Raw genomic sequence first — 20,560 nt, 5'->3', positions numbered from 1 at the left:
TCACTATTGAAATAAAGAGATTGTGTACTCTTTGTGCTTCAGTTAAAGTTAAGATTCAAACATCATACATGGCACTTGCATTCCTCCATTGAGGAATGTGCCGCTATGTTACAGCATGTCAACATTTTGAGATATGTAGTCATAATACACCTCCCAAAAAAATTCCGAATACATCTCAGCAGGTCAAACTGCAATTCCATGTTATGCCTCATTTATGAAATGAAGAGTGGGTCTTATATAGCTCATCTGTCACTCCTAACGGAGCCTCCTGGCGCTGTAAATGACAAGGATCAGTTGTATAGAATAAGACCTAAATTAGGTCCAGGCAGTAGGCATCAGATATTCCAAAGTTCCATGTCTTTAAAGCATTTCTAAACTGCCCCTCCAGTTCAATTACTCTGAGTTCCTTTGGCATGCAGTTCCAGGCCTTTGCAGTGTAGTGAAGAAATTTGAAATAGGAGCTGTTGATAGCCTCTAGTAAACATTCTATAGTGTAGGCTTTTACCAGGTGCAGTACCTACTCCACCATCATTCACCCTCCTCATAATCAGGAGCAAAGTCTGCAATCTTGCATTCTCAAACTATCCGTCACAATGCAGATGACTTTTATATCCCAACATGTTCTATTAAAAACAACAGCTAAAGATTGTCCTTAGTCTCATACTGTAAAACATATTCTGCTACAGGAAAATCATAACAAAAAAATCTGAAATCATTGTATATTAACCCCTTCGACACTGATGACGAGCTGGGCTCGTCATGAGGTAGCCTCCTGCTACGCTGATGACGAGCCCAGCTCGTCACGTAACATGCGCTTTACAAATTCTCAGCGTACGAGCGGAATTCCGCCCGCACGCATGCGGTTAAGCTTATCATGTTTCGTACTTTTTTGAGATTTACAAATAAATCACCAAAAGAGCCTAGTTCATAATTTCATATAAGACATAAGTCTTCCCGTCAATTCTGAAAATCCTCTACCTTCTTGTGAAAAGTAAGCACAAGGGCAAATTACAACAATGCTATGATCCGTGTTCGCCCATGCCCAAAAATCAGTACAAAGGTTCAAGATATCCCTGCAGATAGGGCACTCAGGGTTCGGGGTACACATCTGCCACCATGCAGGGGAATTTTCTGTCAAAAGCATTCTAATAAACTAGAGCTAAGATTGCCATTAGTTTCCTACTGTGATACATCTTCTGCTACAGGAAAGTCACACCAAATAAATATGAAATAATTGAAGACATAACTTTTGATATATATGTACAAGTATTATTTTGCCAAATTAAGCACTACTTTGTCTGAAAGTGACCTTGAAATTAACCCCTTAAATCTTTTTCTGCTCTCTGTCAGTATGCATGTCCTTTACGTTATGTTTTAAAGCTTTTGTACAGTGCACTATCACCCGGGAGGGAATCCATTGTGTGATTTAAATCACACAAAAGGGTAAACTAAATGTTATGCCATAAGTTTTCTTTTTTTTTTTAAATGTGTGCAAATGTCAGCTTCATGTACGCTGTCCTGCCATTTCTGTTGTAATTCTCTGCAAATGTATTGATTATATCATTTTAGAAAATTAGTATTTCGCAGCAGTTGTGTTAATCATTTTCTGCTTTGTGCATGGGCTGGTTATGGATGTGCTCTGTAAAGTGTTACTAAAAATATCAATATCCGAAAAAAGGAATGATGATGAAGTCACGTCTTGCTGGTTAATCAGAGGACAGCAGTGGTGGCTGCCTCTGTACGGTGTTGGGGGGCAGGAGGGCGGAGGCATGATATAAAAAAGAAATTACTTACCTTCTTCGCTGCCGCTGCACATCTCTCCCGTAGTCCTCGCAGAGCACCGGAAGCACCCAGTCTCTTGGACTCTACCAGCCAATCATGAGGCTGCAGGAGCAGTGTTGTGATTGGTCTGAGTGACCGAAAAGGCCAGTCGGTAACTGGGAGGCTGGGATGTTCTCCACTGGGCTGTGCAATGCAGCCTAGTGGACAACATGCCAAGTAAGCATTTCTGTTTGGACGGCCCCAGAGGACCGACCAAGCCGTCATGCGCACTTAAAGTAAACCACTCCTGCTCCCTCTGACGTGGGGGGAGCCCAGCCCTGCCCCGTCCGACCTGGCTGGAGTCGGAGTCCCGCTAAGTAAAATATAATGATAATAACTTCTTGATATTATCATTTTATTTTTATTATGCACTTCTCAACGAGCAATGGGGCGATGCTCCCCTGCCTTAGCGGAGGAGCCGCTACTGGAGGACAGGATGTGAGAGAATAAACCTCTCAAACGGCTTCATAGATAAAAGGGAGTGAGGGCTGTTGCAGAAGAAAGGCTTCTTCGACATCCCCTTTGAGCACCTTTTCTCTGTGATTGACAGGTCCTAGAATCAGACAGTTGTGGTGTAAACTGTGTCACATTGCACGATTTTCCCGATGCTCATAAAATATTATTTATCAGATATAAAAACACATTAGACTGCGGATTCGTTTGGAGTGTTTTCATCTCTATTGATAGAACATATCAAGGGAGTCTTTGATAATGTGATATCTACTGTTCTACCGACCTCCCGAATAACACTATTTTAAGATTACTAGCTAAAAACAGTCTACAAAAAGACCATTAACTTCAGATTCATTGTAAAGGTAAAGTCTGCTGTAATAAAAAATCATAAACACAAATTATTATTATTATTGATGTTGTTGAGTGTTATTAACCCCTTCCCTGCGCCACAAATTCCGGCGCGGGGGGCCTAAGGGGGGGGCGTGGGCCACTTCGGTGCTCGTGACGGCTCCACCCCATCATGAGTCACGGGCGGCGTGTGCTCATGACGGCGTGGTGCCGTCATGACCCCACCTGCTCATTAATTCGCCCGCACAGGCGGGGAATTAGTGCCGCATGGGCAGAGCAGCAGCGGCATGACGGCTCCACGCCTTCATGAGCACACGCCTGCCGTGACTCATTACGGCGTGGAGCCATCATGAGCACCCACTGGGTTATTACTTATATTATTGTTGTTGTTGTTGATTGTTATTATTATTGCTACAACTATTAATGTTGTTGTTATTATTATTATTACTACTTTTATTATTGTTGTTATTGTTGTTTTTATTATTATTATTATTACTATTACTATTATTGTTGGTATTACTATTGTTATTGTTGTTGCTGCCTGGTCATGCTGGTTGTGTGACTGTCAGTGTGATACTATTGTTTTTTTCCACATGAACACCGCACCGTGACTGACTTTTTGCTATTCCTTTCTTGTCGCTTGCAGTGGCCTTCTCAATAATGTTTCTTGTATCTTTGGTCTGTTAATGGCTATTTATACAAGTTGCTTGCCAGTCAGTTTGTCTACTGTGTGATGTCTTCCGTGTGATTGCCTGTGCGCTACACCCTCCCTGACTGCCTGTGGAAGCTTGCTCTGTAAAGCCATACTTGGTGACAACAACCAATGTGAAAATCCACTGTGTCTGTCTATGGAGGATTTCTCTGTGACAGTTTTTTGCCTGTTTGATGATTGCTTGGGTAGTATTGGTTCATAATTACCTATGGTGACCAGTGCTGTGACTGCCTGCATGCTATAAGTGCCTGTGAATGGCTGCTCGGTGACTGATGTTGAATGCCTGCTGATGCAGTCTGCTGTGCGAGTGTGTCTGGTTTGAGGCTGCCTGTGGAGGCCAGAATACAGCCTGCTTGGGTTTGTGTTCTAGCTCTCTGCCGGTCCCCCTGGAGGTCTGTTCAGTGTCAGATGTCCCCACCTGCACTGTGACTGTCAGTGTGCTTCTGGTAACCTGGGTGTCTGTAATAACCTGCTCTGCATGTGGCTTGAGTATGACGGTTGTTTCAAGGCCTTTTGTACATCCACAATATATCCACAGGTGTTTGGAGACGACAGATACTACTGCTGAGAGTTACTATGTGGGGAAAGAACCCACAACCCACAAGTTGCAGCCCTCACTGCCCCATACTCCCTCTCCGCAGACACTTGCCCTAAATTACTTGGACTGTATTTTATATATCACTAAGCTCCTCTTCTCTCACACAGGTCCAGCCGTGAATGTCAGCTGCAATATCTTCATCAACAGCTTCGGCTCCATTGCAGAAACCACCATGGTGAGTACAGCCAATACTGGCGTCAGCTCCAGGAGCAAGTAAAAGACTTGGTCTTGATGGAGGACTTGATCCCAAAAACTGTGTTGACCAACATTCCTTCCCCACCTTACTACCCCCTCCTCCTCTCCTTGCCATTTTTCTTTTGATGAGATTTTTAGGATCAGGACAAAACTGTCTACTACTTTAAAACTTTATAAATGTCATATTCCGTACTTAGGGGAGCGTTAGCTCTTGTTCTAGGGTACGTGAAGTCCGGGTATGGCTGCGTGGTCAGGGTTTTTAAATTGGCGTAATATGGATACCAGCTCTGCTGTGTGACATTTTATCCTTTAAGATTGTCATAGGGTGAGGGAAAGCGCCGCAGTCATGGGCACAGGTCGTTATGGTCTTTACAACCTATGGGATAGTTTGGTTGCTTAACATTTGAGCTTTAAAGATCTTTGTTACTCTTGATTAAAAGTTGCTGTCAATGGCTTGAACATGTGAGGTGTGAGAGAGGGCACTGTCACCAAGAGACCCTGATGAACCCTAAGCCTATACAATCTCTGTCTGACAAGGAATGGCCCTGCTCTCTTCCATGAGGGACACTGCTCAGTTTTCATAGGCCAGGATATTCGTCTGATGCTCCCACTTGTTGAAAGTCCCCACAGTCAACTTTTTATTCATGTGGCTCTACACAAACATCACAAACAAAAAAAAATCGAAGAATCGAAAATTAGCTTTAGGTGACAAACAAATACACACGGTCCAAAAGGTGTTTCACCCGCTCCCCAGCTGTGGAAGAATTAAAGTGAAACACCAGAAACCAAATTCTCTTTTGAATATTAAATCAATACAGACTTCAGGGTAAAGAAAGAAGAGCTTCACAGAAATATACCAACAAGCAAGAAAAGAGCGATATGCCTCGGGGGAAAGTAAAGCCCCGAAATGTAAGCAGAGTTGATCATCACACTAAGAAGGTCTTTCACGGACAGCAACTTTAGGACCCGGTTTCAAAACGGGATGTCTGTAGAAATAGAAGGCAAATGCCAAATTGGTATCAGAGACTGAATAGGGGGTTCAAATATCAAGAATCTATGAAGGAGAAAGGAAGCATTCCTCTCAAATGTCTGATTCCCACCTGTGGCATGTGGAACAACGCAACTATTGCAAACTGGGAGGCAGATTTACAAGAAAGTGACACATCTGTAGAGATGCGTCACTTTCCCTGCGCCACCCTGAGAAACCCTTGCACCACCATGGATGTTTCATATTTACAATACTGTGCACGCACAAGGATTGACAGATACATCAGAAATACTGACGCATCTGTTGGGACAAAAGTCTCGCATTGCTTGAGTCGTGTCCCAAGCACGACGCAACTCCACCAATGCATTTTGAGGCCTATTCTCACTACACTACGTCACTCCTTACGCCTGCTTCAAGAAGGCGTAATGTTTTGATGCAGTGGCGTCCTAGAAGTGACGCAGTGAAATCTGGTACATTTCACTGCTTCACTTTTACGAGGCTTTTCTGCATGGGAACGGCCACCATGCATACATTATACCTGATGCAGGTATAATGTGACGCAGGGCTTTACAACGTGGCGCATCTCCCTAGATGCGTCACGTTGTACATTTTTTACGCTGCCCCTGCATCACAAAAGTGACTCAACAGCGACGCAAAAGTGACACAAGGGGCTTGTAACTCTGCCCAGAGTTTTTAAGCAGGAGATGGGCAATCACAGAACAAAATCGTCTGGAAGGAATTCCACCTTTCAAAGAGGACCATCCTTTTCTAAGAATAGCATTCCCAGTTGTCTCACCGGGGTGCAAAAGGATTCATGGACGCTGAATCACCTAATAGCTGAGGCATCCATCTCCAAGACTCCAATACTCATCCAGTCCTGCCTCCCAATTTCCAAACCAAGAGGCGTAGACCATCCGGTACTGGGCAATATTAGTATTTTGCAAGTATAAAACTCTTAAAATAGTGAATATAAACAATCCTAAAACAATGTAATGGAGCAACAAAAGTTTTTGAAAAGGTACCTCGCTTACCCTTGTGGGCTGCTAGTAGCTGGTGGAGTTGCTCCTCTTATGGGAAGCTTTCATCCTGGCGAGTCTGATCAGGAGAATGGGAAGCATTCTTCAGGTGGCAGGAGGATCAAAAGAGGAGCAGTTAAGACTCACAGTGCAGCAAGACCTTGCCTTCTTTCTTGAAAGAACATGGAAAATACAATGGGCATTTTTAAGAGTTGAACCACTGACAACCAGTAGTTGACGCTGGGTCGAGTAGTTTGTAAGGATGCTGGAAGACAAAGAGAAGGCTATTAAACAGATGTTGGAAGATGGCATCCCTCATTTCAAGAATTAACAAAAATATTAATTTATAAATTATTTCCTTTATAAGTCAATATTTGAATAAAGGGCTCTGCAAATCGTTATTTTATGACAGAAATCACATTTTTTGAGAATAGTTATTTTTATGTAGAGCTCATCAGTCATAAATTAGTCATGAGGGTTTACTGAAGCAGAGTAGGGCATTTGCATAGCCTTCTCCAGAGGGAGACCACCAAAAAGCATCCAGTGCCCCTCCCTCCAGGCTTTGCAAATTGCTCACGCAACGAGAAACTATGGAAATACAGGAAACATCATTCTCTCCCATCAATTAAAGAAGATGGTATCTATTGTGCAAGTCTGGGAACTGTTTGCCCCTCAAACAATGTATGAGAAGCAGTGCATTGCCATGGGGAGTGAGCATTTCCAAACACAACGATTCAATATGTCCTTTCCTAGTGAGAACCACAAGGAAGAAAAGGAAATACCTGGCAAAGAGAATCAACCCACGCCTTCCCTACTCCTGGCATGCATAATGCCCTGAGAGATAAACTGCTAGACTGTGTCTGAGATCTAGCTGGTGAGTCAGATCTGCCAAATGCTTTCAGTGAATTCCCCATCAGTTGGCATACACTTCACCAATAGGTTCTCTGTTCACAAACGCATCACCTGATATTTGATTTCTGCAGTGAAAGAATTTAAGGCTAGAAAAATGGGAAAAACTTTCCTTCCACTGGAGAACCTTTCTGTTTCTCTTATCATCCATATTCACTAGCCAAGGTGGACCTCAAGGTGGCAATCTAAACATATTTTCTTTTGTCTGTGGTGAAGGATTCTCCAGAGACGTGACGTGGTCACCTCTGAATAGCTTTGGCAGTTCGATCTACCACTAGAGTAATACCACCAGATGAGATGCTATCAGAATGAAGCAGTGGAAGTCCAGACAATTCGGACAACACTTCATGTAAACTTGCGATAACAGTGGTCCGAAAAGAAGCTTAGCCAGTTTAATCAAACATAGGCTTCCACTGCTCCTTGTACTTGAAGATAAAAATAAATATCCACACGTCTAGAAGCCTTCTGGGCACAGGAAATGCAGGTTCTGCCTACCAAGTACTAATCATAGTGTCTATGAGTTCCAGGCCTTGTCAGTGGACTACATGACATTTTGCAAGACTAATGATCCAGCCACGAGACAGCACATCTTGTACACCATACCAGTGTCATCTGGGTTATGCTGGAATGATGGGTACGCCAGATATCCAGGGAAGGAATAATACAAATAAGCTCTCAAACCAAGGACTGCCATTAGAACTGGGCAAGGACGTTTGTGTGAAGGGCTGATTTAAATACTAATGGGAGACTTTGAACTGAAAGTAGCAATCCCCTACCTCATTAGTGAATTAACTAAGACAGCGGGAATGTGGAAGTATGCATGAAGGCCGATAGAGATAAACGCTGTCCTGGAGTCATAAGAAGTTTGAGAGCCTTGAGTAATTTCACTTTCATCGCAATGGTTCTGATGAAGTAGTTCAAGGCTTAGAGATCTGGAGTGAAGCAAAATTGGCTAGAGGCACTTTGGAGCCAGACATGAGTGCCAAAACTCCAAAACTTCCTTCTCTAGAGAATTTGGCGCATATTATCAACGGCCAGCGACAATTATCGCTGGCCGTACATAGCGATAGAAATATTATCGCTGGCTATCGCTGAATATTATCGCCATGATAACACTATATTTACAACACATAGCGCTATGGCGATAATATTTCAGCGATAGCAGTGTTTTCAATGGAACATCGCTAGTTTTCCAGCGATGTTCCATTGAAATCAGCATAATCCATCTCCCATTAAAAGTATGCCGTAGTCAGGAATTTAACAGACGTTAAATTCCTGAGTTAAGGCTGAGGTAGCACGATTTTTTTTATCGCTGCACCTTCTTGTTAATATCGCGAAGCTGCCTTCACGATATTAACATGTGTTGTTTTCACAGCGACGCCTTCTTTGCATCTCGTTAGCAATGCGAGGCGAGGCTGTGAAAGCTCAGGCTCTACATCAAGGAAACACGCACTAGCATGTCCTTGATGATATTGCGATTTAATTATCCCCACTTTTTGCCCAAAAAAGGACGCACAAGCGGCAATAATTATATCACCAGCCCATGCTAATATGCCCCTGTTTCTTTTCAAAGAAACTGCTTAACACCATATAGCAGAGCATGAGAGTTTTCCAGTTTCTTGATTTTGGGAGCTGCCACCAACCTGAGTTTGAGGAGACATTCATGAACTTGGTTGTGTCTTCCTTCTGTACCAGTTCCAGGACCCACCAACTTGAAATGTACTCTGTCCAAATACGGAACGATCACTGACCTCAACCCTTCCTAACACAAGAGTTTCCTCCAACTGCCAAAGAGAAGATACATGCAGCACAGTCAGTACTAGTCAGGGTGGGTTTTAGCACTGGTGGCACCTGTTGAGACAATGTTTGTTGGTGCCCCCCTCCCAAAACCTTCCTCTCCACAGGTTCCCTCACAGCCACCCTCCAACGGTGCCCTTAATCTCTCTATTGCTCCTCTTCTTTTGTTTAATAGGGCTACTCATACCAGTGTAGGGTTTTGGAGCCCTTTACATCACACACCCACACTCTATACAATGACAATGGATCATACTTGCGTAATCATTGCAAAGGAAATGTTGTATAGACAAAGAGAACTATGTGGTGCAGGTGTCACATATAATCCATACTGGTAGGTAGTAAAGTTTAGGACTGATTGGTCTGGAGCAGCGCAAACTCAGGATTTAAAACGTAACACCGTGGATGGGTTGACTTTACTGATAAGAACGGATTTCTACCCAAATGAACCCTTGTTAACAACATTAGGATAATGACCAGAGATACATTTATAATGCTCTAACCCATGCCTTGCAATTTTTATAGCTCACTCTGCTATATTAGGTTTGTAACTTTTAAACTGCAAGTAACAAAAAAATCTCTCTGACAAAATCAGTAACCCATAGAACTATCTACATTATATGCACTTTTGTGATCTGCTTTGTACACGTTCTTTGCAGCAGGCATCTTAACCCTCTGCACTACTTTATAATGAGTCAGAACTTCCATAGATAAAACCCCGATCTCTCTCCAGCAGGTCCATTAACCAATAAAGTTACCTCAGCATTTTTATCGTAGCCTGAAGATCGCTGAAGGCAATGAACTCTGCAGCAGGTGCTTTTAAATTCATAATATCTTTGAATACTCCCCCCCCACCACCACCCCACCGCCCGAGGTTAGCACTTGAAGTGCTGGCACCGTTAGTACCACTCTAAAGCCCGCCATGACCTACTCCCTGAAGAGATGAAGCCAGGCGTGTCTCTGACAAAAGTCTGGGTCGTCAGGCAAAGATGGCGGTCTTGTTCAGTGGATGGTTGCCTTGATAAGTAGATCACGGCTCCTTAGGCAGAATTATAACTAGAAAGTAAAATCAGAAATAACCAAGAGCATTTGTAAGGAAGGTAAGTACCAATTGCCTGTTCTCTGTTGCGTTTTAGATTTACGGCTTTAACCCCTAACCATACACTGAAAAGAGATACATGGCAGAGAGGCTCCATGGGCGCTAACATTATTGACCAGTCACACCCTACACTGACGCCTTAACCCCACTGTGAGGCTACCACTACAGCTAGAGATCACAGTGTATCAAGTGATCATTGACGAGCACTGCACTTGGTTTTTCATGAGAACCAAGATTTCCAACAGCATGAGCCCTTTTCAGTCACTGCCCACAAACAACTTTGACATGAAAGGCTATGTGTCCCTACAATGAGGCAAACATTGAACCTGAACTGGAATGATTAAGAGAAAGACAGATCTGCTGAAACTTCATTCTCAAGGCCCTGAAACAAATACATTCGAAATAGAATATCGTACTTTATTTGTCTTGTTAACCATAATTTTCTCAGCTGCGGGTCCCAAAAAGAACTATACAAAACTAGATCTAGACTGTGCAAGCTTGGGAAAGTTGATATCTGCCATCCAAAGTATAGGGTTTCTTTTGGTTCCTAAATCTTACTTTTTTTGGTCCCATGCCAGGATTTCATCAATTGTCTCCCTGCAGTGGTACTACCCACCTATCTGATGTGCCTTATGTTTGTATGATGTAACAACGCATGCCGAAACCATGTGGTCTTAACCCTGACTGCGTCTTTACCATGCATGCCTTTACTATGCAATTTAGATTCGTAAAGGGACATGTGTGCTGAAGATCATACCCCTGCCCCAGCCCTGAAAATTGTCCCTTTTACCCAGCCCCGCCCTGAGCCCTAAAAGTTAACCCCATGCCCTAAAAACAACCCCAGCCGTCGGTCCTGAGCCCTAAAAACTGTTCCCTACATTTTTAAAGTACCCTGACGCAGCCCCCTCCACCCTGAGGCGTAAAACGTCCCCAGCCCTTAAAATTGTCCCTTTACCCCCCACTCCGCCCTGAGCTCTAAAAACTGTCCGCTACCCCTGTAAATAACCCCGACCCGGCCCCCACCCTGAGGCCTAAAACTGCCCGAGCCTTGAATACTGTCCCTTCCCCTGCCCCTCCCTGAGTCCTAAAAACTGACCACATGCCCTAAAAAGCTACCCAGATCCCTGCCCCCTACCCTGAGCCCCAAAAACTATCCCCTACCCCTGTAAACTACTTGGACCCAGTCCACCGGCCCTGAGCGCTAAAACTGCTCCCTGCCCTATAAACAACAGGACCGCCACAATACCTAAAAACTACCCCCACCATGAAAAACGATCCTACAACAGTCACCCAAAAACCGGCCCCATCCCCACTTACCTCACCTCGTCCTCTCTTGATACTTCATCTTTTTGTCTTCCTGTGCACCCCCATCCGCTCGGCATCGAGACCGCGCATTGCCTTAACCACGCATATGCGTGGTAAAAGCATATGCGTGGGGAAGGCAAGCATGGTGCGTTTTGCGGGGAAACGTCACACATGGCTGAACCCGCATTGTTAAGGCTGTTTACAATGCCTTATGCATTTCCAAAGAAGATTCTAGCACAACATGACTTGGGGCTCCTATGACACAGCTGACACTTTTATCATCTTGAGTGCGTCCTTCTTTGTTAGGGCAGCCGACACTGGCTGTTCCATCAATTCTTGCAAGGCTTGTAGAGACCCAGTGACATGCATGGAAGTAAACATCCCTGTCTGGAGGTGAAGTGAGGAAGAGGAGGACACTCTCCCTAGGTACCCAATGCTTGGATTTGAGTCTATGCTTTCTAGGACAGAGCGCATGTGAAGAAGTGGAAAACACTATAGTATGGTGTGAGTTTGGAAGGCCAAAATACAAGACTCATGAATCTGCCATTTATGCACAGACGCTAAAGTTTAAGGCATCGGCAAAGTGGACAATTGCCTACGGACCACCCCTTCCAAGGAGGCCCCCAGGAAAGTGAACTTTATCTCTAGATCATTTCTGAATATTTTGTATCTTAACCTTTAACATATAATTCCATATGGTTAGGCAACATAATACTTGAAGTAGCAAAAAATGGATACAGAAACTCAAACTTGTTACAAAAAGGGGCCCCCAAAATATTTCTTGCCCAGAGCCCCTAAAATCCTTGTTATCACACTGGCTGGATATGCAGGATTAAAGCAAATTAAGCAATATCCCTCCTTCTGAAAATCCACTGTTTTCACCTACAGCCACGGGCCTAACCTCCCACTTTGTGATCCACCCAATCCAATGTCGGAAACAGCGAGTATGAGGAACCCAATGAAATCTGATGACTGGACTGCGAAAGGATGGAGAGCAGGAGCGGAACTGTTCTGCCTCATACATAAGTAACATTGATAGACTGCTGCGCTTACCACAGAATTTCACAGGCCATGGAGAGGGGTAGAGGAGGAGAGAAAGCAAAAGGAGGTAAAATAAAAACACTAGAAGGATTGCCAGAGACGAGGAAGGAAACAAAAAGGAGTCAAGAAAGCAGAAGGAAAAGTTCAAATACAGCATGAAGGACTAAGGTATGAAGAAACCGAGAAGATGTTTGAGAAAAAGAGGGATGGGTGCCAGAACCCCGCTTCCCCGCAAAGTGGGTGAGAGGAGGCGGATCAAAAAGGTAGAGCGGGAGTACCAAACAGTGAAAAGCAAGTGATAAAGGCCAAAATAAATTGTTGTTTCATGTTTGAATAATGTGGTAACTTTTCTTTTTTGGAAAGCAGTTGAGCATCTTATAGTGTTCGGAGGGCCTTGCACTGGTTTCCATTGAATGGCAGATATGCATAGTTATCTTGGAAAGACACCTCACACAAACTTTCTGGTGGATAATGAACTTCAGCAACCTGTACATTTTTTAGGTCAGTTTTTTTTAATTTAATAAAGTTGTGGAACTACTTGATGATTCTGGGTTTTCCCTTTAAATTGTACAGGGAGAGAGCAAATGCGTTTGCCTAGTAGTGGGAAGAGTTTTTAAAAACGTCATGTTGATTTTTTTTTTATTTTGTAATAGAAAATACAGCTCTTTTGGAGACTGAAAAGTAACTTTTAAAAAACTAGGACAAAGATTACTCTTAAAACATAACATTTTCAAATGGGCTATAAATCTTCTTAGATGGTACATTAGTACTGCTGTTCGGAGGTAACATCTTGTGCTAACCTAGCATGGAAATTACAGGTCATTAAGTCAAACGCATTTTGCCCAGCATTTGGTTTTTAGAGATTCTTTGCAAACATTAGCATGAAAGGAGTCCCAGCCGGATGCAACACGTGAAGTAACACCTTCCATGTATACAAAGATGCTATGCTTTAAAATCCTCGAGCTATGTATGAAAACAGGAAGGACAATGTTACGGCCTCTACTGTCCGTAAATCTCTCAATCGCTCCTCTGCGTTTGGGTTTAGGGTTTTAGGTGTAACCCTCAAAAACTACTCTCAAAAACCCAGAAGGTTGATACATATAATGGTTATCTCTTCAAATATGAGAAAAGGCTTCAGGAACACTCCAGACAATGCTAGATGTAATATGGAAATTCACAACCAAATTAGCTGGGTGACTTTTCTCATTCAGGTCTTCTTTGGCAAAGTTTCAGACGCGTTTCCACCATAAGCAGGTTTAGGACAAAGACCCACGCTAAACAGGCACCATATGCTCATATTCTGTTACCAAGCAATGAGCAGCTGAGATGTATAAAGTTCAGAAATGGAGGTAGGTACTGGTGAAGGTCAGGAATATGGATCATTCCCATAAAAACTTTAGTGCTTCATCCCAATCTTCTGGCAGATGTAAAAAAAAAAAAGTTTTGAAAGGTCATATTTTAAAGCAGGGCAGTTACAGGTGTGCTAGCCTCATATTATAGTTCATTGTACCAGTGTACACAGACTGGAGTAGATCTATACAGGCGCGTAGCAGCAGCATGCGCCTAGCTGCCTCAGAGAACGTCTATTAATTAGACATACATATTGTGAAGATGGATTAATTCGAATCAGTCACCCACCGCAGGTTGTCACAACTGCATTTCCTCGGGTACGCTTCTTGCTCCTGAGACCAGATTGGAACTCACAGATCGCTGTACTTCCTGAAACACTCGAATATACTAATCCAGATACCACAATCAGTGCCATCCATCGTTGTCAGCTCCCCTTCCCTCACACTGGGTGCATGGCTGGGTCCCATGTGAGTAACCCCTTTCATTTTCTTGTGGCACATGTTCATCACACAGCGGCAAAACCATCTCCTCAGATGTCCCTACATCTCTAGGTTCTGAAGAGATGCTTCATTGCACACAGGGTTGAAACGCCGTTGACAAAAAACTAAAGCGAACCATTAACCATCCCCTATTATTCTATTAGGACGCTGTTCTATTGAGCATTATTTAAGATGGCCGACTTTATAAAATATAGGAAACCATATGTATCTATCACCAATATGTCACTAATGTTTTAGGTTCCATGTTTACTGGGGACACTGTGCACTATTGCTTTGTTTTTTTAATAAACGGTATACTTCTTTATATATAAACTACGATTGCTATAACCCTAAACAGAAGTGTATATGCTTATTGCGATTGCGCATATTTTTCCTATCAAAGATTGCTATATTAGTCCACAGGAACCACTGTTTCTGTTCATATTTAAACTACCCTGGTTCCGTGTGAGTAGGGTCTCCCTTGTGTCCTTTTCTCGTCATATTACTCAACAAAAATATTGCATCCTGCACACCGTTTACAAATGTATCCCCCCATTAAGTGTAGATTTTCAATTATTAAATCCTGTAGGATATTTAGGATACAATATTTTTGACAGGAAATATATTAATTGTGGTATTCAGGCACTATTCTGTCGGAAATTGGTTTATTAATTTTGGAAGGGGAAGTCTTACCAACTTAATAGCACAATCTGGTTAGGCCAAATACAGTTCTTATAGAATCTCTACTCAATGCTTCTAAGACGTCATTGTTGAGCTCCCACCAAAGCCAGCTCCGAGTGGGACAAAGCTGGATTTCTTAGCCATGAGGTTGCTTCCTTACTGTGACTGATTTGGCACCTCGCCCTGGTTCAAGGGTTTATCTTCTGATTTAGTACCTGTTTGGTTCTTAAAATCTTCCAGCGACCAAGGCTGGAAGCTGTAGTTGGCCAGGGCCCTTCAAGGCCAGATACCTTTGTCATGAGATCACGCTGAACCTATGTTCAGCACAATTTAGAAAAATGCTCCCAGCAGGATGGACCTGTTTTTATTGCACATTTTGGCAGCGCGTTCCCTGAACAAGCCTTACCTCCTTGTCCCAGGCCACCAAAAATTTCAAATTCCCACTTTTATTCAGCTCCTGAAAAGTTATTTCTGTTGAAGCATTTCCTAAGTAGGGCACTGTTACAATAATATTCTCATGGCAAGAAGACACCTGCCATCTTAACCTAGAGGTAGCAGAGACCGGTGTTACAGCTCATCCATTAAAATCTATATATATAAAAACCAAAGTATGTCCGTTTATCCTTTATGCATTACTACACCATTCATCCGATCAGCATGAAACTTTGGGAAGTTGTTGAGTACACTCCCGCAAAGGTTTCTGGCAAAAAAAAAAAAAATAAATTCAAAATTGAATCTAAAAAAAAAAAAATATGATAAAATTTGTTGAGTACACTCCGGCGAAGGTTTCTGGCCCAAAAAAAAAGTTAAATATCGGCCCTCCGGCCACCCAGGGCCCTCATAATCTTTCCAATACTGAACGTTTACAGTTTACAGTGCGACTCGCTTTTGCAATGACCATCAACAAAGCACAAGGACAATCGCTACAAGTGTGTGGACTAGATTTGGAGAATCCGTGCTTGTCACATGGACAACTGTATGTGGCCAGCTCACACATTGGAAAACCTTCTGATTTATTCGTGTACGCAACGTTTACAGTTTCCGGTGCGACTCGCTTTTGCAATGACCATCAACAAAGCACAAGGACAATCGCTGCGAGTGTGTGGACTAGATTTGGAGAATTCGTGCTTCTCACATGGACAACTGTATGTGGCCAGCTCACGCGTCGGAAAACCTTCTGATTTATTCATGTACGCACCAGACAGAAAAACAAAAAATACCGTGTATCCACAAACACTCTAATAAATAAACAAAATTAAAACAACACTTTAAAATGATTTCCATATCAAAATGAATAAGTTTCAATTAAAATGACACAATGTAAATTGAATGTTATCTTAACAAGTTTCCTTAAATTTCCTTTCTTCTGAGATTGCAATAACGCGCGACGGGTAAGCTAGTAGGAAATAAAATAAGGTGATCCTGCAAAATAAACTAGAGATCTCTCGAGGAAACCAGGCTTGTCTACAAAATAATATGAATCCAGAGGGAACTACGTTTAGAGTTTGGTATTCTGAATCACAGTGGTGGCTTGCAGAGGTAACGCTGTGGGGCAGTGAGGAGCGGCGGAGGCGGGGCTGGGTGGGGGGTAGTGGAGTCCGACATAGGATGGCAGATATTTATTTATTTAACTACATTCACGTGTCCCGTCGTATGTCGGACTACGCTATCCCCCCACCCAGCCATGCCCCTGCCCCGCCTCACCGCCCCACAGCATTACCTCTGCGAGCCGTGACTGCTGAATCATAATAATCATTGTAGGTTACATTGAACATACCAGGGAAGAATGTTTCGTATAATTTAATATTTCACAGAAGGGGGAACATATGGAGCAACAGTCATCATTAATATACATGCAAAAAAGGAGTTTTGACAACAATTGTTTACAAAAAATCTTACAAGTGCCACTTAATAGCAACGTTTTCACACATTTTTCAATAAAACATGCGTAGGGTAATCTCCATAGACAAATACTGTGTTATATTGTTTAAAAATAAACAAATGTATACAATATAGGCTTAAGCTTACAATATCCTCCCGTTTCAACTTATAGTTACAGAAAAACAAAGTAGGCCTACATTTCAACCTCTTTTTTTTTGCACCAAGGCCTTCATCAGGGCAAAGGATAGCCATCTCGTCAACTCCATTTGTATAATCGAAAAGCTCCTGTTACTACATCTACCAATGGGGCATATACTAATCAGTACTATTGCACTAGCAGTTCGTGCTTTACCTGACACATCAGTTCCACATTTTCTTTGTAGAAAAGCAGTTCCCCTGGGAAGTAAAATAGTGAGTATGTTTGTTATGTATCAGTACCACTACCAACTAATATTGTTTCAAGGGCGACAACTTACGTTTCTGCAAAGATGTATCCATTTTACACATCCTCAAATGTTGTATAATGTTTTATTTCAATAAAGTGTCCGTGGGTTCAGTCAACATGGTCTATGTGGGTAGTACTCGACTCTCTAGCCACAGATATTCTGAGAAGGATCAAGGTAAAGACTTCTGTGATTACTGAAATGCTCACAAATTAATGCAAGATTAGTTAGGAATGTATGTGAATGCAACTCCAAAGGCTCTAAATATGTGCCTGGGGGATAGGAGTGAAAATGTTAAAAGAAATCACTTAAACGGCAAGAAAAGCAGATTTTTTCCAATTAAATGTAGGTTTAAGATGATAGTGTGGTCTTAGATCCGGGATGGCGAGTAAGCAGTGTGGGAAAAAATTGAAAAATAAATCTCTCTTCAGAAAGGGGGGTCCTTGCACAGAGCATTCCCAGCAGAGATGGCCCCTGGAACAGCAGTATTAATAGAATCCAATGGCAGACTAAAGGCCGCCTTAACTGTGGTTTCAGAAACACCAGGTAGAAAGACTTTAAGGAATGCAGGATTTTCATTAGTCAGCTTTGTAGATATTCTATATTTTAGTACAGAAAAGTGTGTTATCCATATCAACTAGATGCTGAAGGAGAGAGAGGGCATACATATCGATTAGCCAGGATTTACAACTAGTATCCGTCGCTTGCCTTAATGATGCCCTTGAGACTGCCCTTAGTACCCTGATCTCAGGGATCCTGAAGGCAGCTGAGAAGCATAAAGAGAAGGTGAACAAAGCTCTAGGCACCCTGATTAGCTTCTGTGGTTTGCACTCCAGCTCCTAGCCATGCCTTTCAGTAGTAAATAGGAGGCTGTTGGAGGATATTCAGTTAAATAGTCAAACCTTGTGATTTTGGTGTATGGTTAAAGGGTGTGCAATGGCAGTTCTCCTAACCCTGCTATTTTAGAACTTGACATCCTTCAGAGGAAATAGTGAAAAATAAGAGCGGAATGAGAGGGGATGTCGTCTGATAGAAGACAGAGCAGAGGACAAAAATATTGGACGGCCAAAATATTGTGGCAAAAATATGGCGGACAACATTATCCAGAAGGTAAGTGCAAACAGGAAATAGTATACTATTCGGACCTCCGCAGATACAAACCTTGAAGATATATATATATATATATATATATATATATATATATATATATATATATATATATATATATATATATATATATATATATATATATATATAACCTCCAACTTTCCACTTAGTGCCTCCTTCACGGAAAAGTTCGCGGACAACCCAATTCAGCACTCGAGGCAAAGATGTAGGTTTAAGTACGCTTCTTTTTATTGCATAAGGTGGGTAAAAGTCATCAGACGCGTTTCGGGCACGTCCGTGCCCTTGCTCACTTGGAAAAGAACAGCAGAGGCGAGCTCACCAAATGGTGGGAAATCCGATCGTTAGAAAAATACAATGAAGTGGGGCGGGTCCCACGAGGATTACGCATCATGCTGGTGCCGTGTTTTGAAAATCCCAACCCGCTACTGTTGATATATATATATATATATATATATATATATATATATATATATATATAGTCAAGATATATATATGTGAAGTTAAGTACAGTAAAACTTTGCTTACCATTATTTTTGTCCTTTATATTCTTACCACGATATTGTGGCCACGCAATATTTTATTTTCAATATTTACCTATTTACCTGAGGGGATCTGTGGCCTTAGCAAGCGGAACATTCAGTGTAAAGCCTGCTCTGACACCACTATCACAATATGAAACCCCCAGCCCTGTGGAGTGGCACCACAGTCCATATACAGGACAGATGCCATCGCAGATGAGGCTCGAAAGATATCCGCTGAGGACCAGAACAAGCCAGTAAAACACGAGCTGCGTGGAAAGCGAGTCAAGGGACATATTTAATTATATTGAAGCTGTGCAGCAATAACAACGAGAACAGCCTGTTCCCGTTTTATATTAAAGCCTCTCTCCCCCCAAGAGAAAGGGTTATTAAAAAAAACGGTTATGAAAGCCAAGGCTTGAAGGGAGATCAATACGGACAAATTCTCTGTTTTCCTGCAGTGCCCAAATTATCAAAACAATAGGAATGCAAATCTGTGATACTGTTAAGGAAGGGGCAGTATCCTGCAGCATAGCCAGAGCCACTGGCAGACAGCAGGTACCATACAACCAAAAACATTGAGGCATATGTATAAGAAAGTGGCGGAGCGCAGGTTACTTCTGAAATTGCTAACACCGCGCTCCGCGACTTTGGAAATGCAGGGATGCACCATATTAAAATAATATGGTGCACTACTACGTTTCTCCCTGCGCTGTCCCAAATTCAGCTGCCTGGTGCCAACACAGGCACCCTTGCACCATAGTGCAAGGGTGCCTGCTTTGAGGAAATTATTGTTTATGGCGATTTGGAACTTCTATGTGTGCTGCACAGAAGTTTCAAATTGCCATTTTATATGATTGTTTATGTGCAGAACGGGACACCTTCCTGCACATAAACAATCATTCATGGCGTTTTTCTCAATGAGCACACATAGAAACAGCAAAAACAAGGAGAATTAAAGCATTTCTCCTTGTACTAATTTTGGCGCTGCCCCCTATTTACATCACCTTTGTAAATAGTGGGCAGAGTAAAAATCAATGGGTGTTGCGGCGGTACGCCCACCACAAAACCCATTGACCACCCCTTTCAGGCTAAATCTAGCGTGAAAGAGTTCTTTATTTATAAGGCGGCTTTAAGCCACATTAAGTGGCTCAATGCCGCCTTGTAAATAAGACAAAGGGTTTATCGCCACAGGAACGTCCCTAAAAGGGACGTTCCTGTGGCGTTAGACGCATGTAAATATGCCCCATAGTTCATACAACTTACTTGCCACACATAACACAGCATTGAGAGCAGAGTGTCTGCAGGATGGAGCATGTACTTAATCCTAGATCCTAAAGGTGGTTGTGTAATGTGCAGAAAACAGGGCACTTAGAGAGTCTCTGATCTTGGCTACATTGGTGAACCAAATCCTCACGGCCGGCATTACTTACTCGTGGGTGGGGCCGGGGTTTATACCATTTTAGGTTTCTGCTTCTTGCACTGCTAGAAGAAAGTAGTGGGGCAATGCTCCTTCGCCCATGTGGAGGAGCCACCCCTGATTACTGCTTGGTTCAGCTGGCCCCTGCTTTGCTATCCCTAATGTTGAGTGATGAAGATCACAACAGGAACATAAAGCAAGGATATATCTAAAAATCCTGGTTATTTTTTATAGTTGTTTCTTGCCATCCCCTTATCCCTTCAGCAGCAAACAGGAGGATGGATGTAAATGGGCTAAGTGTGGCACAAGGTTTCAACTGAATAATATAATTTGCAGTCAGATGATGAATGCTGTCATATCTGCATAGCTGCCAAGTACAGG

At 42.6% G+C, this 20,560-nt stretch overlaps 1 protein-coding gene across 1 annotated transcript in view; it reads left to right on the top strand.

Moving 5' to 3' along the window:
- GLRA1 (glycine receptor alpha 1) overlaps positions 1-20,560 on the top strand; it is a 413,241-nt gene that overhangs the window by 294,749 nt on the left and 97,932 nt on the right. Inside the window, exon 3 of the mRNA XM_078653635.1 lies at positions 4,040-4,107. Coding sequence (XP_078509761.1) covers positions 4,040-4,107 — 68 coding nt within the window. The remainder of the gene's footprint in view (positions 1-4,039; positions 4,108-20,560) is intronic.

The sequence above is a fragment of the Lissotriton helveticus genome, chromosome 7 (genome assembly GCF_964261635.1).
Source record: "Lissotriton helveticus chromosome 7, aLisHel1.1, whole genome shotgun sequence".
Taxonomy (NCBI): Eukaryota; Metazoa; Chordata; class Amphibia; order Caudata; family Salamandridae; genus Lissotriton; species Lissotriton helveticus.
This window is presented reverse-complemented; position numbering and strand designations above follow the sequence as displayed.